The 23,489-nt window shown below is 40.4% G+C and overlaps 1 protein-coding gene and 1 long non-coding RNA gene across 2 annotated transcripts in view; one reads left to right on the top strand and one right to left on the bottom strand.

Annotated features, from left to right (window-relative positions):
• LOC140652531 (uncharacterized) overlaps positions 1-23,489 on the top strand; it is a 44,383-nt gene that overhangs the window by 4,733 nt on the left and 16,161 nt on the right. The window contains exon 2 of the long non-coding RNA XR_012042842.1: positions 14,737-17,320. This is a non-coding gene — a long non-coding RNA (uncharacterized lncRNA). The remainder of the gene's footprint in view (positions 1-14,736; positions 17,321-23,489) is intronic.
• Positions 16,695-22,328, bottom strand: YEATS4 (YEATS domain containing 4). The gene is made up of 7 exons (XM_072863408.1): positions 22,142-22,328; positions 21,812-21,931; positions 21,296-21,362; positions 21,102-21,196; positions 19,531-19,623; positions 19,366-19,453; positions 16,695-17,290 (listed from the first exon to the last, which is right to left on the bottom strand). The coding sequence occupies exons 1-7, from the start codon at positions 22,190-22,192 to the stop codon at positions 17,121-17,123; spliced, it is 684 nt and encodes a 227-aa protein (XP_072719509.1). The 5' UTR covers positions 22,193-22,328; the 3' UTR covers positions 16,695-17,120.

The raw sequence follows: 23,489 nt of genomic DNA, 5'->3' as shown, positions 1-23,489 counted from the left end.
TAGAATGTACACAAGTCTGTTTCCAACTAGCCTGTGATAACCAAGTGGGATGTAAGTCTAATTAAATGCAAAAAAGCTACAGTGTGTTGCAATAACATTCAAGATCTGACTTCATCTGACAAAAGCAAGGAAATTCCAAGTGAAGATTGCTGCTATGTCCTTACTTCACCCCTTTGTATTTCAGAGCCTGAGAACTGTGCACACTTGACTATGTGCTATGTACAAACCAGTGTTCAAAGAGCAATGTCACAATGTCAGACTTATAAAAGTTAGGCAACTTGTGCAACTGTAATTTTGACTCCCTTGTGGGCACAAAGTAGGATAGAATTAAGTAGCCTATCATACACCATTTTTCTCTTTTGCCCCTTCCTCATTCAGAACACAGAATAGATGCCTCTCACAGGAGAAAACAGCTGGTTATTTTAAATCTCTCCATGCAGCAAGTGACCTTTGCCTTATTTATTTATTCATTCAGTGAATAACTACTTAGGTATTTTTAGGGCATTTGTCATTGTGTTAGTTGATACTTCATTAGCATTAGTGGAATTATTTCTGTGTTTCCTTTACTAGAGAAGAAATATAGTTTCATTTTACTTACAAGGGAGTGTGGATTAGGTCTACAGAGGGTCTTGGTACTGCAGTGCTCGGATTTGTGGCAGTTAATAGTGAAGAATCTTGCTGCTGGGTGAAATCAATTGCAACTAGTTCTCTATCCAGGTTTCCTATATGGTACGTGGCGGAAGCAAGTGGAGGAATGGAATCACATGGGATCCACTCTGAAGAAGAAGCTGGCTAAACTTTTCACTGTGAAAGGCCAATGACATTTATGTGACTGAAGTCACAGTGACGGGGGCTTAGTGCCAAAGAATCTTGTAAGGTGCTGAGCTTGTGTCTGTTGCGTCCCGCGAGCAGGTATTATGACTGCTATTGGAAAACTGGCAGATGGACTACACACATTTGCCTCTGCCACTACAGTGCTAATTCAGGAATGTTGTTAGGTCCACACTGCAGGTTCATAACCAGGACACTGACAAATAGTGCATTTTGCCAACACAGCTACATGGGAGGTGTTTCAATGCAGAGGCAGAGCAGGCAGGCAAGTACAGCTGCAAAACTTAGAAGTATGTCTCTCAACATCCTCAAAACTAACGGAGTTGGAAGGAGCTGCTTGCTCTACTTGGAGTTCACTTCAGGAAGCTCTTTCATGTTAGATGCCTAAGGGGGGCCCTTTATACAGGACGTGAACATTTAAGGGGTAGAAAAAAACGTCTTGTCCTTTTCCTATAGTTCAGTGATTAGAAACCCCAAAACTCGGCTTCTGGGGGACCTGGGTTTGGTTTCATCCTCCAACTGTGAACATATAAATTAATATTTTCCTTCACTCAGGGTGTGCTATAACCAGCATATGGTTATTACAGCTTCCTTAATCCTAGCCACTGAAATAGTTTAGCTGTCACTGTCTGGGCTGGACGTTTAAGAGTAGAATTAGCTTTCTGGGAAGTATATGCTAAAGCAGTCAGAGATGTTTTGGGAACCTAACTGAAATAAGAATGTATGGCATGTAAGCAGCTCCATAGCTGGAAAGCATCTGGATGAGAATTTTGAAGACAGTCATTGGGGATTTAAGGATCATCAGTGTTCATTTTCAGCATCTGAGTCCTCTTAATGGTGTAGTCAGAGACTTGTCTCAGGTCACACAAGCAAATCAGTGACAGAGAGCTGGGGTGAGGCTTCAGCATACAGACAAATACGTCAGACTATGGGAAAATCAACATGGGTTTTTGTAGATAGAGAAGCTTTGTCATAATTATTAAGTTCTTTGACGAAATCAACAAACTGGTAAACCAGGGTGATACATTCACTGTAGTGATTTCAAAAGAGCTTTTGGCACAGTCCCTCACCAGTGCTGCTAAACAACATTAGCTGTCATAGGTTAGGAAGGAAGGCTGTCTTGTGAATTAGTAACTAGCTGAAAGAGAAGGGTTAATGGGGTAGCAATAAATAGTAATTTTTTACACTGCGGGAGACTTACGATTGGACTCCCACAGGGATTCATGCTGGGACCTGCACTAGTTAGCATACTCAGAAATGGTCTTGGACAGAGAGTAAGGAAGCAGCACAGTTTGCTGCTGATGCAAAATCCTTTACAGTAGTGGAGTATGATGACAGCAAGGAGTTGCAAAAGGATCTAATTCTGCTGAGCAGCATGGGTGTTACAACTAGAAGGTGAAATTCAGTCTCAATAAATGCAAAGTAATGCATACAGGCAAAACCATCTTAATTGTATGTGCCTAGTGGTAAGTTCTACATATGCTGTTACTGCTGAAAAAGGAGTTCTTAGAGTCTCTACAGGTAATTCTTTGGAAACTTCATTTCCAGCTCCAAGTCAAAAATACCAGGAACTATTGGAAAAGGAAGACAGAATGGAGCAGAAAATGTGACGTCTTTGTGTAGATAGTGGTATGGCCACATCTAGAGAACAGTATGAAGCTCTGCTTTCCCAGGTCAGAAAGAAAGTAAAGGTAGAAAAGAATAATAAAACATAGAGAACAGTTTCTGTTTAAAACATGACTACCAACACTTGGACTTTTCAGTTTGAAAAAGGCAAAAGTGACAATGCCTGGGTGACTGAAGGAAGATGATTGAATTATATAAAATGGTGGCTTGTGGAGAGAAGGTAGGGAGCTCTCATTCACTTTTTGTAGTAAGTGGGCACACAGGGGAAATAATGGACAGCAGGTTTAAAACAACCAAAAGGTAGTGGGTTTTTTTCAGATGCTGCAGAACTAAAGTATGGAGCTCACTGCTTCCAGAAATGTGGAAGCTAAAACTATCATTACTTTCAAAAAGGGACTAAACTCAAAAGGGAAGCAGTACATTGGCAGCTAGTAAATGGAATGGAATACAGTGGCCTTTGGTTCAGGTTTTCCCTAACGAATGATTTACTGAAAATTCTGAGTATATATCAAGAAGGATTGTGCTATACCTGACCTGTTCTTTATGCTTTCTTCCTGACTGTTTAGTCCTGATCAGAAGCGAGTTAGGCATACCTGTGTAGTCTGATACAGTATGGACATTTTGCAGCTAGTACAGGAGAGAGACACCAAGATGCTGACCATCCCCTGATTGGACTGGAAAAATGGTGTATTGTAGAAGACTGAGAGAGCTGATATTGTTCAGCCTTAAGGAGGCGGCTAAGGGGAGATCTTACTGCTGCTGTCTGCTTGGAAGACCAAGCCAGATTCTTCTCAGAGGTGCACAGTGGTAGGCTGAGAGGGAATGGACACATGTTGAAACATGGGAAGTTCAGCTTAGATACAGAGATTTCTCTGTTCATTTATTTATTTATATCATGAAGGTGGTCAAATATTGGAACAAGTTGCCTGGAGAGGTTGTACAACCTCCTTCCTGGGAGATACTCAAAGCTTGACTAGAAATGGTCCAGAGCAATCTGCTCTAACTGGCCCTGCTTTGAGCAGTAGGTGGTCCTGGGTGGCCTCCTGAGGCCCATTGCAACCTATGTGGTTCTGTCTTCTTAAGATAGGTTCTCACCATGTGCTTGTGCCCTAACTATACTTTTTTCCATATACTATATTAATTGACAAAAGTGGAATATATTTGGCCTGTGTTAACTAATATATATTAAAATTCAGTGCAAGAACATAGTGGGGGCAAGACGCTTTGGATTTGCCATAAAGAAAGCAAGAGTCAGCTGTGGTACTTTCTGTCTAGTGGCTTGACAGTAGTCATTAAAATACTTTGTAAAAATACATCAAGAAGAGGAGTTGTTTGTCAGGGTGCAGCTATAGCAGGAGTCAGTAAATGGTACTGTTGTCCACGCTTACAGTTTTTGGTTTTTACTTCCAATGTCTTCTTTAAACAAATGATACATAATTAGTTTGTCAGACACGAATGATGGGGAAGAGTATACCTAGCATACTGCCATGTCACATTATGTGATTGTGTAAGTGCATATTCTCTGCACCTAGATCAAACCTGTCTCCAATAAGAAAGTCAGTAAAAAGATGTTCTTCTTCACCTAGATTTCTCTAACTAGGGTCAGTGCTTCTTGGTATTTGGGTTAAGATTTTTGAAAGATGAGATAGTGCTGTTTGTGACTGACTGCTTCTGTTCAACAGCTGGCATGCATGGCATGCACAAACAATTCAGACTACAAAAATACCCAAAACTGCCCATCACAGTTTTCTCCTGTAATAAGAACTTTTATTTCTAAGATGCAGACTCTGCTAGAGCTCAGCAGCTGCACGACAGTGTATTCACCAGCAATACTTAAGGAATAAGCTGAGTCCTATAGTTTTAAAGAACAAATGTACTTCAACTTAATTGCAGTCAGGCCTGAATAGAAATTAAAGGGTTTGCATGTCTACTAGTCTATACGTGGGTAGAAAGGCAGTGAGGTTAAGATAATAGGCTCAAAATGTATTCTCAGAAAACATTTAAAACCACAGCAGGGTGTGATTGTATGCAAATAAGTATTTTTGCAATAGCAGATTAAACACCTTATGGAATTTGTATGGAAAAGTGCATGCTTGTACATGACGCAAAGTATGATTAAGCACCAGTGTGTGCAGTTTTTGCCTTTGGTAAAAAATTAAGGCAGACTTAAATCAATCAATGGTTTTCTCAGTCTGTTCACAGTGTACGTTGTAAGTTATGAATGATGACTACTAGAGAGAAAATGTTAAAAATAACATTACTTTTTCCTTGGGCCTGCATCCTTGCAAGAATATGTCCTGCTATGGTTTCCAGTCAGGAAAAGCATTGCAGTAACAGAAAGTCTGGCCATAGGATGGCAATGTATAGGATCTGAGACAGTGAGAAAAGAAAACTGGCAAACTGATGTAAACTTTTACTAGAACAGCTGTTACTGGTATGTATTTTGCCATCAGCTTACAGAATTACTTAGAGAATGATTTACAGAATAAGTCATATTATTTTTATAAAAACTCCAAAGTATCTTTTTGATGCTTTTCACAGATGGATGGATTAATCACTCCAGGTTTCAGGACTACAATTAAATAAAGTTTTCTTTCATGCTTGGAGATTGTTAAAATTACTCTGAGGAGACACAGTGCCTATAGGGGCACCTTCACAAAAACATATAGTTAGCAGTGGTGGGAAGACCTGCATTGGTATGGGCAGATAATCATGGCTCTACTTGGTTATTTGCATAAATAAGGGACATTGTGGTTGTCAGAATGACTGAATTGTCTTTGGGAAATGGTCTTTAATGTAAAATTCTAATCTACATTACATACCAGAGTTATGTATCTGCCTTTCTGAAACTTCTTTCTCTAACACACAAGTTATCGTGTCCTGTGCAATGAGAGAGATACCCTGGCTTTTTCAAGAAAATTGCTTTTTGGTGTGCTCAGGAGGAACTTTTAAAGGAACATTTAAAGTTGCAACCTGGATTTTTTCCCCTAGCAGTGATAGATCCAACTTAGAAAATCAGATATAATTGTGTGTGTTTGTTTTCATCCAGTGTTTTTCCTATCTGGTGTAGAAAAGATAAAATAAATTACTTCAAATTAACTTTGATGTAAATAGTGAAGTAAATTGGACCCACAGTGACCTTGTACAGTTTCTCTGGGGTGGATGTATTACTTTATGCAAGAAGTAAAAGCTTCTCTGAAGAAGTCAAACTGTCACGTTGAAAAACAGTGAAACATGCCATCTTTCTGTCTTCCAAAACAACTCTGCCTGCTCAGCAGTAAATCTGCAGAGGGAACCCAGGCTCACACTGGCAGGATTAGTCTTCTCTCCTGTCTCTTAATCATAATTTGTTAGTGAAAGCAGTGGTCAGAGAAAGTGCAAGATCAACAGTTCTGAACACTGGTACAGCAGGCTTCATTCTCCTTCATTCATATGCCTTTGTCCCACGTACTCCAAAATCACAACTGGATGTGAATGGATTACTGAGCATCGTGATTTATACAGACAGATGAAAATCGGAAGACTGTGAAAGATATCACCTACCCTTCTCTTGAAGGGTCTCACCCCTGCTTGGGCAAAGGCTCAGCTTATGAAGTCGCTGCTGAACTACTGATTACAGCCTGATGTTTTAAGAGAAGAAAAACATAAACGCCAGGGGATTTTTATTTCTCCCCACTATATAAGGAGTGGGCTCCTTCAGGAAAGCAAGAAGCTTCTTACCATGTGGGCAGAAGCCACTAAGTGAGGGTAACGGGCCTTCCAAAGTGAGGAACCACTCCAACCCTTGAAAAAATAACTTTTAAAATTAGAGCTGAGACAGCCAACATAAAAGTCTATGAGATAACTGCGGGCATGTTCCCTCAGAAGAGGCATAGAAGAAGAACAGATGAAGTATGGCAAAGCAGAATTACTGGTAATGGAATAGAAAGCTGCTTTTACAGTGCCTCATTTTGCAGCCAGCATATTATTTCTCAATTTTAGGACTGCCTAAATTCACACATAAAGCTGGTATAAGCAAACTACATAATTGCTTGAAACAAGAGAAATAAAAGCAGACTTGTTAATTTAATGGCATTTTAAGCATTAATTATTTTAAGCAGATATAATTAGATTTCCCTTCAATTACATGTAATAGCATATATTTTAAGCCAAATCGGGGACAGAATCAAAATATATACCAATGTTATTCTCTCATGCAGAAACAAGTATGGGGAAGAGTTTGAAGGATGGAGACCAAGGAGGTCCTGCTGATGGAATTTTTCCCAAAGCAGTGTGACTTAGGCAGGACAAGCTAACTCTAATGTAGAGAGGTATTTGTCCCATTGTGTTTGTTTTTCCATACTGCCTGTTAGCTGGAGGAGAGAAAGATGACAGAACAGTTTTTGCTTTAAAGAGGCATTAAAGAAAAGGCTTGCATTGGTATTAAAGGACCCCAAAGAAACAGATCATCGACATGAAGTGAGAAAAATTGAAGTTTATGAGTCTTCAACTCTTGGGGAAGGTCATTCTACTACTAAGAAAGCTTCAGCCCCCTTGCAGAAGAGACCTTCATTGTGACAGAAGAACCAAACTGGTAACTGTGGACCATAATTGGTCTTTGATGGTTTTTTCCTTCTCTCTGTCATACCCTTGGCCTTTCCTGAGATGTTCAACTAGTTGTGTTTCATGTTAGAGTTCAGGGCAGGCTGCATATCCTGATGTTATTTACAACCCACTTGTCAGTACAAACCTCTACGAAGCAGCCTGAAGTATTTGGTTTTTTTGTTCTACATTCACAATTGGCGGGTGGGTGCAGGCTTATTTTGTCAAAGTAATGAAGCAAGATGCTTAGAGTTTTTGTTCTTAGTTTTTCTTCCCAAGGCTACTTAGTTCTGTACCAAACAACTGCATGCCAACTCCAACCCCCAAATCAAAGCCTTTTTGATACAAATGGGAGGTTTTTTGAGAATTTTGGCTCAAGTCTTATTTTAATCTCTCCTTTTTTAAAACCATAAGAACAATTTTCATGCAAGTGACTTCCAGGAATACTAATTTTTTAGAAGAAGCCTATTTTGTTAAAGATGGTGAAACCCATAGACAGCAGTCGCTTCACTTATCCACTATAGTCAGACTGAGTTGTGTTGCGACAGGATGAGAACTGTACTGAATGCTTCTTCAGTTCAAAGTGGTTGAAGGGTATAATTTTAGAGCTGAAAGACATTGCTTACAGTTCAAGTAAAGAACTGCAATTTATTATACCACCCATCCTATATTGCCCATTTAGATTGAAGGCCTTCAGGCCTGGAACTCTGCCCGTGCATTTTGCATGTACAGTATTCTCAGGATATGATATAAATAATAATATATCAGCAGCAGAGGGAATAGCCCAGTGGAGCAATCCACAACTGAGTGAACCTCTCAGATATTATGGAACACGGCCAGCATTACTTCAAAAACATTTTTTTTTTTAGACAAAGTCCGTCAAATGCCTAAATTAAAATCCCACTCAATTGCTTTGATCTTATCAGATGCAGTATCTGTATGTTCATTTAATAAGCCTCTCATGCATTTTATCTTTATGCTTAATTTAAATATGAGAAGCAAACACATTTTATATAGTTGTTATTCTCCAATTACTACAAAAGCTTCTTAGAATCTTTGATCATGAGAATGTTATTTCAAATCCAGTTCTGCTTCACAATTACAAAGTGTCTTTACTGAAGTTAGTTTGGATGCAATTCCAGTCCAAGTGGAGTAAACCACATTCAGTCCTCGAACAACAGATAGGACTACAGAGCAGTAAAGACATCAGAATGCACCTAAGTAACTGAGTTGATTTATTTGGGGGGGGGGGTTTAGGCAAAAATTCCAACCAAAGCTGTAAGCGTCTGACACAGCACATCAATGATTTAGCATTAGATGCAGTTTACAAAATGTAACTGTTATTAAAATACTGTGGATGAGCAAATTTTATTTTTTGTATCAGGGACACTACAATAGAGCCACAGGGTTTTGCTTTTTTGGGGTATTTTTACACAAGGCCACAGAGAGGTGACACAGGTATAATGGTCACTAACCAAGTTCAACATGCTTGTGTGTGGACAGCTGTTAGATGATTACAAAATGTATTCAGAGTTGTCACACAACCTAGATTTAGCTAAGACTCTGAAGCTAGCACTCTACAGCATCAGTGTCAGAGCTCTGGAATTAACAGCAGCAGCAAAAACAAGTTATATTTCGCTTTTGTCTTACATATCATTTCTCTTTAGTGCTCCTTCTTGAGTGGTGAAGGAGCTGTAGCATAGAACTGAGGAGAGAGATGGAACTTATAAAGGGCAAATCTTTGGGCAAATGTACAAAATACGCTGCTGTCGTGGTTTAACCCCAGCTGGCAACTAAGCACCATCTAGCCGCTCGCTCATTCCCCCATGGTGGGATGGGGGAGAGAATCGGAAGGGTAAAAGTGAGAAAACTCGTGGGTTGAGATAAAGACAGTTTAATAGGTAAAGCAAAAGCCACACGCACAAGCAAAGCAAAACAAGGGATTCATTCACTCCTTCCCATGGGCAGGCAGGTGTTCAGCCATCTCCAGGAAAGCAGGGCTCCATCATGTGTAATGGTTACTTGGGAAGGGAAAAGCCATCACTCTGAATGTCCCCCCCTTCCTTCTTCTTCCCCCAGCTTTCTATGCTGAGCATGACGCCATATGGTGTGGGATAGCCCTTTGGTCAGTTGGGGTCAGCTGTCCCGGCTGTGTCCCCTCCCAGCTTCTTGTGCACCCCCAGCCTACTCGCTGGTGGGGTGGGGTGAGAAGCAGAAAAGGCCTTGACTCTGTGTAAGCACTGCTCAGCAGTAACTGAAACATCCCTGTATTATCAACACTGTTTTCAGCACAAATCCAAAACATAGCCCCATGCTAGCTACTGTGAAGAAAATTAACTATCCCAGCCAAAACCAGCACAGCTATAAGAAAATAATTTTACTGCAAAGTCAACAAGAAGGCATACAGTAGCAGTACCTATGTGACAAATTGAAAAAATGGTTTGTTTAAATTTATTCGTAGGTATCTATCAGAATTCCAAAAGCCTTAGCTTAATACTTGTAAAGGAATGCTGTAAAGTCTATCATGAAATATAAAACATTACTAAAGCAGCCCTTTTCTCAAGTGGCCCTTCTACTATGAAAATGTGGCTTCTTCATTTACTGATTTATTACCTTCATTCATCAGAGGCCTGATTGAAACCCACTGACTTCACAACAATTGAAGATCAGGTTTATTTAGTGAAGTACTGAGCATTTCCAGCTCCAAATGCAGAGGCCAGGCACTTGAAAACATTTAGTACCATACAGGGTCAGATTAGACTATGAACAAACTTTAATTAAAGTCACTTTTTAGACAAATCATGAAAAGTTTGACTGCTTTTCCATTTTAAAATACACATACTGTGTCAGCCTGCTCCAAGAAGGTGACACTGAAACTCATACAATTTAATTTAATTGTCTTTACAGTAATGACTTTGTTTCTGCCTTTTATCCTTGAGGGGGGGAAAAAAAGGCACTAGAAAGAATTCACAGCCTTACAAATATATCTTCTCTATCCTCAGCAAATGCACAAGGACTAGGACTCATTGCTTGTTTATTAATAAAAAGTAAGCAAAACTCAAAACACAGTTTATGTTAAATTCAGCTAGACTGCATTAGCTATTTGAAATGGCAGACTCATGACTGTGAAATACTGTAGAATGAATCTAGCAGGAAACAGGACTAGCAGACTGATTAGTGATGAGATACTCAAAGAGTATGAACTACTACCCAAGAGAAGCAGCACACCTGGCAGTTGACTGTGTACCAAATCAGTTTTGCACTCTGACATTGCCCACAACGTTCTGTCATGATCCAGAGCAATGACCATTTTTATCTAACACTGCAGTTCCTGGCTGTTGACTAGAAAAGGAAGATTCAGAGCAACCACAAAGCTTTGCAAAGCAGCGGATGCTTTGATCATTTCCAAACACTACGTAGGAGGGTGGTAGAGTCCAGTCTGTCTAGTTTAAGTGCCTACCCTGTGTCTTGCTTCACCATGGAAATGTGCCTAACCTGTAGCAAGCAGGAAGAAAATAACTTCCGATTTGTCCAATAGATACATTTCTTCTACAGTCACTAAACAGGTGTGTAACTTCTGAAGGTAATGGGAAATCTATTCCATCTAATTGAGACATGTTCATCCTTAGGATCTAACCCTTTTTTGAGGTGGTGGCTTTATTTAGCTCAAAAAAAGCACTCAATTTGTTTTCTCCAATGCCCTAATTACCAAGTGAAGTTATGGTTTTCGCCTGTTCCCTGTCCAGTCCTACAGAAGTCTTGCAGAGCTGACTGTCTACAGCTCACTGTAGACAGCAGTGATGGAGAGTACTCTTATGACTTCATGGTTAAGAACTTCTAAAACTGTGAGATGCAGATTCAGTCTTCCTCAGGAATATTTAGTTTATGGAGTAAATGTTTTAACTACTACATAAACTTCCATACAGAAACCAGGAAATAACACCAGAAGTTGACTGCAAGCCAGCAAACCTAACTTTTCAAGGTTCTCCACATTACCTACTCAGAGTTCAGGTGGCTTAGGACCTGAATGGAGCTTTAGGTGGGATGTAGTTATCACTAATTAAGACTGTGATTAAAACAAAAATAACTTGGATTAATTCTTGCTTTAATAAACATAGACAGGAAAAAGGAGACACATGCTGGCCCTGCTACATTCAACAGGCTCAGCACATAGAACAGCAGAGTGCTGCAGCACTATTCATTCTCCGAATTTTAAGTCCAAAAGCTGTCACCCTTGTTACGTGCATAGAAGCATAAACCAAAGAGTTGGTTTTGCCAGCTCTTAATACCTGTATTTACCCGGCATGCTAGTGCTTAAAGATGCAAGCTTAGAAACTATGATTTAACTGTGAAATGTTTTCAAATCTTTTGTTTGGAGTCACTAAACTGAGGTGCAGTTTTGTCTGATCGATTCAGCAGGTGAAGACAACCTTTCTTAGCCATATGTCTTGTTTCTTGATTCCGTGAATAAAGATACTCAGTGAATGTTTCACTGAGAAACTTAGAAGTGTGTTCCACCGTGCACTTTAATAACATTCTAGATCAGAGGTTAAATGAAATACGCTGTTTGAAATAAAGCTGAATTGTAGAGTGTGAGAAAATGTGAGATTTCCCAGACATTGCAGAATTAGACACTGAAGAAAAAAGCTATTGATCACTTCAGGTGAAAGTATTAGCAAAGCAGAAGCCAGTAGATCAGATGAAATTTGTTTCTGTCCTAAAGTACAGAATTCTCCACAAATGGGGGAGTAAGAAGTGCCAGCCAGTCATTTAACACATGAATACCTTAAAAAGTATAGTAATTATCAGGGAGGGAGTAGGACAAATACTGCATATTCCAATGCTAATGAGTTCTTTTTATGGCCTAATCACTAGGCATTCAAGAGGTTTTTCCTGTGAAAATGTAAACGTAAATTTTAATTTTGGATGTGTATTAGCTGTCTGCATAGGTAAGACTGTTTCACTAGAAACGTAGATGATGTCATGTTCTAGCTTAAAACATTTTAAAATGGAAATAATATAAATGTATCATCAATGAATGTTAAAATAAATCCCAACTAATTATATCACAATGCATATATAACAAGAATTTCTCATTGTTGCTATTATTTTTTATCACCCTAATTCTCTCTTCTTTCCCTTACTTAAGTTAGACTGTTCTTCCCTACTGTATTCAGGAAAATCAAAAGTTTTGACATACTTGGAAGCCAAAGGTTCATTCATACTATTCATTAAGCAGTAACTAGTCAAAGAACTTTATTAACTCTATTAAGTTTAAAAAAGTAATTACTTTTACTTGTGGAAAATCCTGCCATTTTGCACCTGCAATTGAGTGCAAGCAATTGAGTGCAAGCAAAGTATGCAGTCCAGTAGAGTAGCTAAGTGATGTTTTGTTCATTCATATTGTCACACAATCTCGGCCTGAAAAAAGCAAAAAAACCCATGAAAACAACCCCAGAGATTTGTATTTTGAAAGCTGCTTCCCTTGCCAAATAAACAAAAACTGCAAACAAACATTCACACTTTTTTTGGCTTCGTGACACAGCACATTTGATTTGCTCACAAGGCTGCTGAACAGTTTCATAACATGCAAGCGATAATTTGGTCATCTCTATAGAAACAAATACAAGTTGTCTAATCAGATGATCAAGTCTCAAAGCAAATGAGGTCAACCAAAGGTATCACAGATCTGCCAAAATCCCAGTAATTAAAATGCTGCTGAGACTGGAGAATATTTTAGACATACCTGCCACCTGGTGTTTGGAAAACAACCTGAAATGCTCTTAAATCTGTATTCCCATTAAGAAGCAAGCAAACACTGATGTATTTAATATGGATTAAATGCATAAGCAGCAGAAGTGTCTTTAGGTTGATGTTATTACCAGCATCTGTCTAGAAAGAAAAGGAACAGGGTGACTTAACATTCCTTCCAGTCCCATCTCTACTAACCACAAAAATTCTCAAGTAAATCTTTGAATTAAGTGTATTTACACATCTCCTGTCAGATAATGGCACTTTTCATGAGAAACCTCCTGGGCACAACCTTACACAACTTCACAGTCTAACTGTAATCTACAGTGTGCCAAACCCAAAGGCAAAGGAAAGAAGTAAATTATATGAGATGGAGCTAGGTAAAAAAAAGACTAGCGATAAATAATACTGGGTAGTAAGTGAGTAAGCAGTCAGTATTTGAAATCAGTGTGATGATTATTAATGTGTCTTAGCTAAAATACTTAAAACCCCCAAGTCTTTATAGTGGAAGCGGCAATGACAGTAACTACCAGTTCTGTGTGTTTGATGCCTGAAGTAAACATTCCTCATTGGTCAAAACTGATAACAGTAAGCACATAAACTGAGATAAACCATGTTTTATCTTCACCTACCAAAGGGTTACTTCAAGTGGAGCCTAAAGCTTCAGTGTAGGCGATTGGACAAATTACTGTGCGATTCAGTGATATCAAACTGTACCTATAGCACAGTGAGGGTGGGTTTTTTTTTTCCCCCCTCCTTTGCAAAGCAAATTTAAATACATCTGTGTTTCACAATTATAACTCAGGATGAAACCACAGTCTAAAGTAAGTCTCAGCAATATAAATAGCTGGCATTTAAGTTAGCACCCCTGGCAAGCACAAACTGTAACTATTTGTCTGGAATCACATCTTCATAGGGCTGCCAAAAATAAAGCGGAGTGTAGTGTTTGGGTTTTTCTTTTTCTTCAAGGCAATAGAGGTCAAATGCAACTGTGTCCCTAGCTGCCCCACTCTATTTCAGTTCTAGTAACTTTGAAAATGATACACACTAGAAGGTCAACACTATATTGTACATTTACTGTGTACACATGCTATCTCAGGTGCTTGCATCAACAACTCTTTTAATGGCAGCACACATAGGTCCAGACATGACCTATCTATTAATTGAGAACCATGCAGTTGCATGTAAAGAAGGTACCTATAGGTTTACTTGTCAAATGCAGGGAGGTTGGTTTTTTTTTCACATTTATTTTCAAGACAAAATCCTAAACCACTTAATTCTCATGAACTTTTTACAGAATTTAATTACTGCCTAATACAGGGCTCAATTGCTTTCTCAACATCTGAAGAAAGTATTTTCTAATGAAAACGCAGAACATAATAAGGAACTTTGTAAAGCAGAAGATATTCTTCCTGTTTTCTATCAACAGTAACTGCTCAGCACAGACAGATGTTAGGACTATTTTCTTGCCTTAGTATTAACAGGGGAACCTAATGACTTGTATGATCTTTACAGAGAGCACAAAGGAGTGGAAAAAAAATACAAAAAAATTGAAAGAAAAACTGGGGGGAAAAAAAACACTAACAAAAATTACATCACTGGTCTAGCATGTTGATGGCTGCTAACAGTGGAGCCAGGATCATCGCTTCTGTAAAGTTGAATACTTGGCTGGTTATTGGATGTTATTAAAAATGTAAGCAAAAATAATACTTTAGGCTCCTACAAAAACGTTGGGTTCAGAAGGTACCACTCCATTCTTTTTTGGTCTGTTCAAGCCTGTTGCAGCAGCTCTGTTCTTGTTAGTCACAGCTCTTGCAGAACCTATTTAATAATCCGTCTGAGTTACTCTGTATTAGTACTATTATAACTGACAAATATGAAGAGAATAATGTTGCATACAACCTAGTATCACCAAAACTGTGCTTTCCATTCCCATTTTTGTTTCAGCATGCACAAATGGACCTTAAAAATCTCCTCAGGAAATGGAATAAATCTGCAAGAAGCTAAGAGCATACTTGGAAGGACTCACTTCATGCTAACCCTATTATATTTTTCCTTTAAAAATCTGCTACTGATGATTGTCAAAGACAAGGAAGCAACCAGATAAACACTCTGAATAATAAGGTATCATAAAAGAAAATTATATGAATATTTTTTAAACTTTTCACTGAAAAGTGTTCTTTCAACCTTAAAATGTGTAACATACTGCGGCCCACGCAAGTCTTATTTTCAATGCACAGCTCTGAAAATGGCACGTTCTACTGTACTGAAATTGCTTAGCACATTCTTCTTCAGCTACTGCTTAAAAGGAAATTGGCTACTGAATCAATAAACCAAACCAGTTAGGTAGCCAGAAAAATGTGGATAGTCTGCAGCACTTGGAAGGATCTGTGTGGACACCACTGGTACAAGCTGTTCCTCAACCTATGTGTATATATAACAACATAAAATAAGTATTGCAAGTTTTAACAGTTATTTTTCTTAATGAAAAACTTACATCTATGTATTGAGTGTTGAAACTGTTTCAGTTCTAACTCTTTACCAAGCCGTGGTAAAAGCCAACCATCAATTGTTTCAAATACAAAGAAATAAGTGCTTTGTTCTCAAAGCACTGATAATAGTTTTCTATGGGAGAAGGGATGTGGGATGTTTGATTCTCTATAGCAGAGTTTACTGCAACACAGGATCTTGAAGCAGTAGAAAAGATGCCCAAGCCTTTTCAAAACCTGAAGTAGGACCATCTCTATCAGGCTCTTTTACCTCTACAAAAGAACAAAAAAAGATGTTACAGGCAAAAGATCATGTACTGATTTTTCAGGGGGAACACTTGCTAGTTACTTAAGAATATGTATTGCATTTGCGTGGCAAGGTTTTGGTAGCAGGGGGGCTACAGGGGTGGCTTCTGTGAGAAGCTGCTAGAAGCTTCCCCTATGTCTGATAGAGCCAATGCCAGCCGGCTCCAAGACAGACCCGCCGCTGGCCAAGGCCAAGCCCATCAGCGATGGGGGTAGCACCTCTGTGATGATAACATGTTTAAGAAGGGGAGGGGGAAACTGCTGCAGAACAATAGCAGCAGAGAGAGGAGTGAGAATATGTGAGAGAAACAACCCTGCAGACACCAAGGTCAGTGAAGAAGGAGGGCGAGGAGGTGCTCCAGGCACCGGAGCAGAGATTCCCCTGCAGCCCGTGGTGAAGACCATGGTGAGGCAGGCTGTCCCCCTGCAGCCCATGGAGGTTAATGGTGGAGCAGATATCCACCTGCAGCCCGCGGAGGAACCCACACCAGAGCAGGTGGATGTGCCTGAAGGAGGCTGTGACCCTGTGGGAAGCCCACACTTGAGCAGGCTCCTGGCAGGACCTGTGGCCCCATGGAGCGAGGAGCCCATGCTGGAGCAGGTTTGCTGGCAGGACTTGTGACCCCGTGGGGGACCCACGCTGGAGCAGTTTGTGAAGAACTGCAGCCCGTGGGAAGGACTCACATTGGAGAAGTTCATGGAGGACTGTCTCCTGTGGGAGGGACCCCATGCTGGAGCAGGGGAAGAGTCTAAGGAGGAAGGAGCAGCAGAGATAATGTGATGAACTGATCGCAGTACAGTACAAATATTAAACTTCTTACAAAACAGGACCAGAGTAATTTCCTGCTCCTGAGCATAACTTGTATAATTGATGCATTTATATATGTTAAAGCAGATGTGGGGTTAGAAACTCTTATCTGTAGATATAAAAGTTATTTAAAATCCTGTTTTCAGAAAGTTTTTCACTGTGCTGATAACAGACAGACATGCAGAAATCACTGTAACCAGACTTCAGCAACTTGCATACCATTATATTTCAACCTCTGCCTTAAATCAGGGTGTGCTATTTACAATTGTTCTTGAAGCCCACAACTGGATAGAGACAAAAAATTATTAAAATAAAAAACCGTGTATTTTATTTTCGGCTTTAAAGAGGCATCTCTAAACAATCAGTAGAAAAAACAAGTAAAAAAGTAAACACTGGCATTTTGTAAAATCATATTGAACTACTACAAGACTTAATACAAAGTTTTCATACACCACTCAAATGCAGTTAAGAAAAAAAAAAAAAAGTAGTCTGGTCTCCAAGACCCCAAGACCCCTTCTACTTGAAGTAAATCATTAAGTATCCACAGATTTCAACTATAAAACAAGGATACATTCTTCCTTTTCTCTTCCATTTATGAAGCCACATACTTCAATCATTTGCAAGTGAAATTCACATAGTGTCAGTAACAGAATTCAAGTGAACACATACAATTCCATGACTGAAGCCCTTCCGTATTCAGTATAGGCTCTTTATCAGGTCAACACTCATCACATATCTTTAGACTGATCATCTTCTTCAAGTTTTCTGATTTCATTCTTTAAACAGTTGATGGTTTCACGACTTGCTTTTAGTCTTTCTTTAAGCTCAGCAATTTCAAAACTAGTTTTCTTCTTGGCAGCTTCCAGCTTTTCCCTGGTTTTCACTTCAAGATCTGCAACTGTGGTGGTGATAAAGAAAAATAAATATTGTAAGTAGCATGAAAAATTGTAATTATTATTTTTTTTAATTGCAACAGTAATTTGGATGGTGTGTGTCCTGAAAAAAAAAATCTATTACTGTTAGCCTTAGAGCCTAGTCAATGACTGTAGGCAAAATGGTATCCATAAAACCTCCTAGAATTAAGAAAAAAAAAAAAAGAAAAAGAAGTAAGTTTGTTTTGTGGCCTCACTCAGCCCATCAGTTTTGTGGATAGACTTATATAATTCACTAAATCATCTTCCAGAGTTTTTGAAAGGTTCAGTGGGAAAAAACCTGACATGGTGACAGCAAATGGGAGATTACAGAAAGTTACAAATAATTTGTATGTGGTGCCCAGTGACAGGACCAGAGGCAATGGGCACAAACTGAAACACAGGAGGTTCTGTCTGAACATCAGGGAGATGCTTTTTCACTGTGAGGGTGACCGAGCACTGGCACAGGTTGCCCACGGAGGTTGTGGAGTCTCCATCCGTAGAGACATTCAAAAGCCGTCTGGAGACAGTCCTGGACAACCTGCTGTAGGTGGCCCTGCCTGGGCAGGCGGATGGACAAGATGACCTCCAGAGATGCCTTCACTCCTCAACCATTCTGTGGTTCCTTTTCCATGTACTGTAACCACTTTCTACTCTCTGTCTCATTGGAATTTAATTCTATGTATCCAAAAGATTTAGTGGTGCTGCCTTTGCTTTTACAAATTCTGACATTAGGACATCTCCATCTGGTTTACTGAGATGTCCCCATTTTTTTTTTTTTATTTGTTCAAGCACAAGTTTTTAGACAAAGCTGGTAAAGCCAACAGATCTATGGAGGCCATGGATATCCCTTCATATCCTATAAATTATATAATTGTGGGCAGTGGCAAAAAAAAAAAATCTTAATTTTTATCTGTTTCAGTAGGACATTTTAAGGAAATACATAAAAAAACCCACTAAAAATTTCTATCTATGCTCAGGACAAACATCCAGAAATTTAAAGTGAGAAAAGTTTAAGATGAGACTTTTTTTATGATTCAAATTATTAAACATTTTCTACACATAAACCATAACAACATGCAATATAACAAAAATCCACCTCAAGACCGGCTAAACTGAGGTAGAAAATACAAGTAGCAATACAATGTCCACACACCCAAACAGACCTAAGGCAAATCAGAACCCTAACTTTGTAGAGTTTCAAACTCATGACCACTCTTAGCTCCAGGTATTCAGTGTCTAAAAATACTTGACCTGTATTTGTTGTCAGGGGAACACGCAGATAAGCCAAAGGCCAGGTGAGCCTGACTACGATGGCATTAGAGTTTGTAACTAACAAGGTAGGATTTGGGCTCAATAATTACATTTGCTTTCTGAGAGTAGAAGACGAGATGAAATTCAGAAGATCAGAACAGAAACCATCACTAAATGCATTATATTTTATGAATCAAGGTATTTTCATTTCATTCCTTTAATTCCCTTAATATTCTGCTTTATATTTAAAAACAGATAAGGATGCAAAGAACATTAAGCTATACTGAAGAAGTATCTTATGATATGACCTACAGTTAAAGAATTAGACAGAAGGAAAAAAGACAGGAAGAGCTTTCAGACACTACTCTTTATCCCAAAAGGGTTGCTGCTTTGACTAAAACTGTACTAACTGTTCTGTATTTCAGTGCTTAAAGTGTGATCTTTGCTTGCAGTTAACATCCCAATGAGCTGAACAGAACTTTATCACAAATACAGTGGCCTTAATTTATTCTCTAACTCATTTCAAAGATGTTAAACTAGGTGTAGATCATGCCGTTGCTCTTCATACCAAGTTATTCGTAATTCTTTCCTTTTCAGCAGGCATACAGATGAGAAAATATTTTTGAATAATTTCAAGTTTTCAAATAATTATTAGTATATTTGCAAAAGTTGAAGCAAATTTAATGCAAAAATATCACTTTTTAGCAGCATCCAAATCCATTGTACTGCTACAGCCCACACAAAACACTAAACCCCAAACCAAATATTGTTTGTTTCTAAAATTAAAATATTTTAATTTTCAACTTACACTCTGTTTCATGTTTATAAGCACCTAGCGTTAGCTGACGAGACGTTGTTAACAGCTGCTGCATCATTGCAGTAGGATCTTGAAATATCTAATGAAGGAGAAAAACACATGGTATCACTAATAGTCTTCAAAATAAAGTGAGGATTACATTAAAAATTTTCATACCATTTCATCATAGAATTCAGAAACTACAGTCTTCTTTCCCAGGATGGCATTGGTATCAGACTGGAAAAGCTTCAGCAAGTGATACAAGGTTACCTATAGGAAGACAGAATTTTATTAGCTTGACAATTGTAGGGAAATACAAATCTTCTTCTAGATAGCAACAAGCAGTATTTGTTCTTACTAAACAACTGTATAGGATTTAAAAATCTTTTAGGAATGCAAAAATAAATGTCATATAACTTCAGTAGAATTACTTAAATTTAATTTTCAGTGTTAAACACACCAACTATCCAAACGCTTCTTGATACTTCGAAAATGTCTGGGCAAGTGGTTTAGGATTGGTGTATAAAAACTACAAAGATGACTTTCTCTTAAATGTTTCCAAATAGATGGTTTAGTTCAAGCCGACTTTGCCAATTATCAGTTAGAAAGTGCTTTCTCTGACCTTATCATCCATTCTTGTGAAGGAAAAACACCAGGGGGCCCTGTGAATAGCTTTTCACTGAAACATCTCTCTGCAGAGTTACTCTGCCATTACCGCACTGCAAATGGCAGGAGCTGGAGAGGAACAGAAGCCCTCTGTCCAGCCCTGAGGAACTGCTGGCCACTTGGACCATGACCTGGGAAGAGGGCACGCAGCCCACAGTCCTTCCCTTGCACAAACAGGCCCATGAATGGTCGAAGAAGAGCGCGATACCTTACTCCGGTTGGTACTTCCTGGAAAGGAAGAACACGACAGGCATCGAAACAGCCTTCCAAGAACAGCAGCAAAAAAAAAAAAACAAAACGACCAACCAACTTCAGGACAGCTTGCTCAAGCTGTGAATGACATTAGTAGGACAGGTCAGGGTGCTACGAGCATGACTGCACAGGAAGGCCTTTCTAGTCCAGTATCAATTCTCACATATTCAAGAGAAACATAAAATTCAGTTTTCCCCTCATTTGGCAAAAAATGGCTACAGCAAAAGGATCACTGTAGTTCATGCGACAGAAAGAACTCAAGTCTTTCCAAAAATAAACATCCCCTTCCCCTAAAATATGGTAATCAAGTTTCCTACCCAAACCTGGATAAACAAACCTGCGAGATAGGTCTAAAACACAGGACGGGAAGAAAGAAATTAATTCCAATGCTTTATTCAACTAGAGAAGTGTCTTAACCTGGTTTTCTTATGAAAGAGACTAATGCTAGCATAATACCTTTGCTGCTTTTTGACAGGTTTTGACCAAATCTGATAGACAAAAAAAAAAAAAAAGGTAATTAAAATACTCAAATATCCTAGAACTAGGAGTCTACATGGAAGAGAAATCCTCAGTATGTGCTCAGGTAAGGTGCAACATGCAGTCACGTATTCGTAAATGTCAGAGAAGCCAAGCGCAGGAAAAGCGGTCATGAATGCCAGTAGTAAAGCGCAGAAACAGGAAAATGTGGCCAATCATTAAATACATTTCCGACAAGAACAAGCTTTATTACTTCCATGGCTGATGGGACCTATTTTGAGCTGCAATACCCTACAGCACAGCTTTAGGCCACCATAATTAAATAAGTGTTGTTAAAAGCCCAGTGTACTTACAGGTCTTTCATTTGGATCAATGAAAAATATCTTAATGATGATTTCAAATTCACCCCAGCCTGTTTCGGTGATTTCATACGGTGGTTTGGTAACAACTGCAGTAGGAAACAGAAGTGTTAATACGGGTGATACAGCCTCAGTGGAACTCATCAAAATCCCAGTTCTATGAACGAAAGCCCAAATGCAACACCCACCTCTTAAAGGATTACCGTAGCTTTCATGCAACTTGAATTGAATTTTTTTCACGTAGGCAGACATATCCTAAGACAGAAACGTCATTATTTCTGATTATTTACACAGCACACCAAACTACTGTTTATTCATGCATCCCACGTGCCTAGCATTTCTTCTGGCATAGCTACCTTTAAAAACAGTAGGAAAACAAGACCCTAAGTCCAAGAATTGGCACTGTCACACAGGCCTGTCATTACTTTGTCCCCATGAGTGCTCTCCAGCTTTCCCCGACCTGGAAGATCACTCCGAAAACATCAAAGTATCCTCCCTCTCTTTTTCCTTTTTGGAAAACCACCAGCCTTCTGCCCTTTCCTCAAATCCCGGCTTTCTAAAATCCTGATCCACTCTCACAGCAGCTGGGGTTGAGGAGCCGCACTCCCTCGCCCACACTCTCTTCCCCCAGCCCCGCAGCCCCACGCACGACACGAGGGATGCTGCCTTTCCACGGCCCGTTATGAGGTCGGCGACTGCCCCACCTCGTTTCTGTAAGGCTTGACATAAACCGTCCACTGGTGCGTGTGCCCGTCTTCTTCTCTTTTCTTCCCAAAATACCGCGCGACGTTTCCATACACGATCGGCTTCACAATGGTAACGCCCTTCAGGGAAAAAAAAAAAAAGGCAAGCCGAACCCGACACATTTTGAAAGGCGTTCGCCGAATTGCTATTTGTAGCCCGAATTAAGCTGGTGTCTGCGAAAGCCCCGCAGAGCAGCTCCCGTTCCCCGCCGCGGCCAGCGCTCCTCCCGCCCGCCCGCCCGGGCCGCCGCGGCCGAGCCCCCCCCGGCGCCGCCGCCGCCGGGCCCGCACCTTCACCCTGCCCCCGGAGTCAGGCCCGAACTCGGCCATTCTCTTGAACATATTGCCCCGGAGGGGGCGCCGCCCGTAGCCGCGCCGCCCGCGCTCAGCTCCCGCCAGGCCCTGCCAGGCCCGGCCCGGCCCCGGCGCAGCCCAGGGGGTGGCACCCGCCGCCCTGCGACCGCCATCCCCCGCGGCTTCCGGCGGCGCGCTGGCGTCACCGCCGGGCCGGGCGGGGCGGAGCGGGGCGGGGCGGGGCCGGGCCGGGGTGTGTGAGAGGCCGCGCGGGGCGTGAGGTGATGGGCGCGTGCCGTGGTGTGGAGAGCGTCGGAGCGCGGTGGCGGGAAGGTGCTGTCTCACCGGCCCTCGGTTTAGCTGCTGCTCTGACAGGCTGTGAGTCGAAACAGGTACGGAAAGGAGCACGGCAGTGTGCTTCCCCTGTCTCGGTTTGCTTGGCCTAAAGTGGCGTTCCCTCTCTCGGCTGCCGGTCTTCCACCGAGGCAGCTTAGTCCTTTTAACCCGCCGAAACCTACCGTGTGCTCAGGCCCTTGCCGTCGCTGACAGGCACAGATGCCGTTCTGTCTGAGCTCAGCAGTGCTTAAAAAAGGCAGCAGGGAATTATGTCAGTATTTTTTCTTCTTTTCGTATTTTTACTTCCGTGGTCTTCGAACGCACCCTTAACTAGTGTGTGTTGGTGTTCACCGGTTTTGTAGCCTGTCAGGAGCTGGGGGAAGGCCGGGACTTATGTAAAGTTGATAAGGAGGATTTGGAGTGGAACGTCTAATCAAGAATTACTGTCCTTGGGAGTAAAGCACATCTTGGAGAAATATGTAAGCTAATTAAGGTGTTTTGGGAACCATCTGAAACTACTAGTAGAAGTGTGATAAGAACCACCCTCATGCGAACTGTCCTCCTTATAATACTAAAAGTCACACCCCTTGAGCTGGAGACCCCGGCCCAAGCAGAGACCCCTCACCTTTGAGCGTGCACAGAATATTAAAGTAGCACTGTAGCTTGAAGTTGAAATAAGAGAAATGTAGACCAATAGAAAACTGCTTTGCATAATTACTTATGCATATGCATAACTAGACTGTATAAATACTGTATCTGTATGACCAAACTTTGTGCTAGCTTTGTGGAGTTACCACCTAGCACCCATCTCTGCGCAGACATGAAATAAAAATACCTCTGCCCTGTGTGTATATTGGCATCTCGCACACTGGGTAAACGACTTCACACTTGTGGGATAACAGTTTTATTGCGAGCCATTCCCAAGGACCCACACGGTGCCTGGTTAAATGAGACATCCTGCACAAACAGCAGCCCTGATGAGGGTATGGTATGTGCTGACAAGACAGAT

The sequence above is a fragment of the Ciconia boyciana genome, chromosome 1 (genome assembly GCF_034638445.1).
Source record: "Ciconia boyciana chromosome 1, ASM3463844v1, whole genome shotgun sequence".
NCBI lineage: Eukaryota > Metazoa > Chordata > Aves > Ciconiiformes > Ciconiidae > Ciconia > Ciconia boyciana.
This window is presented reverse-complemented; position numbering and strand designations above follow the sequence as displayed.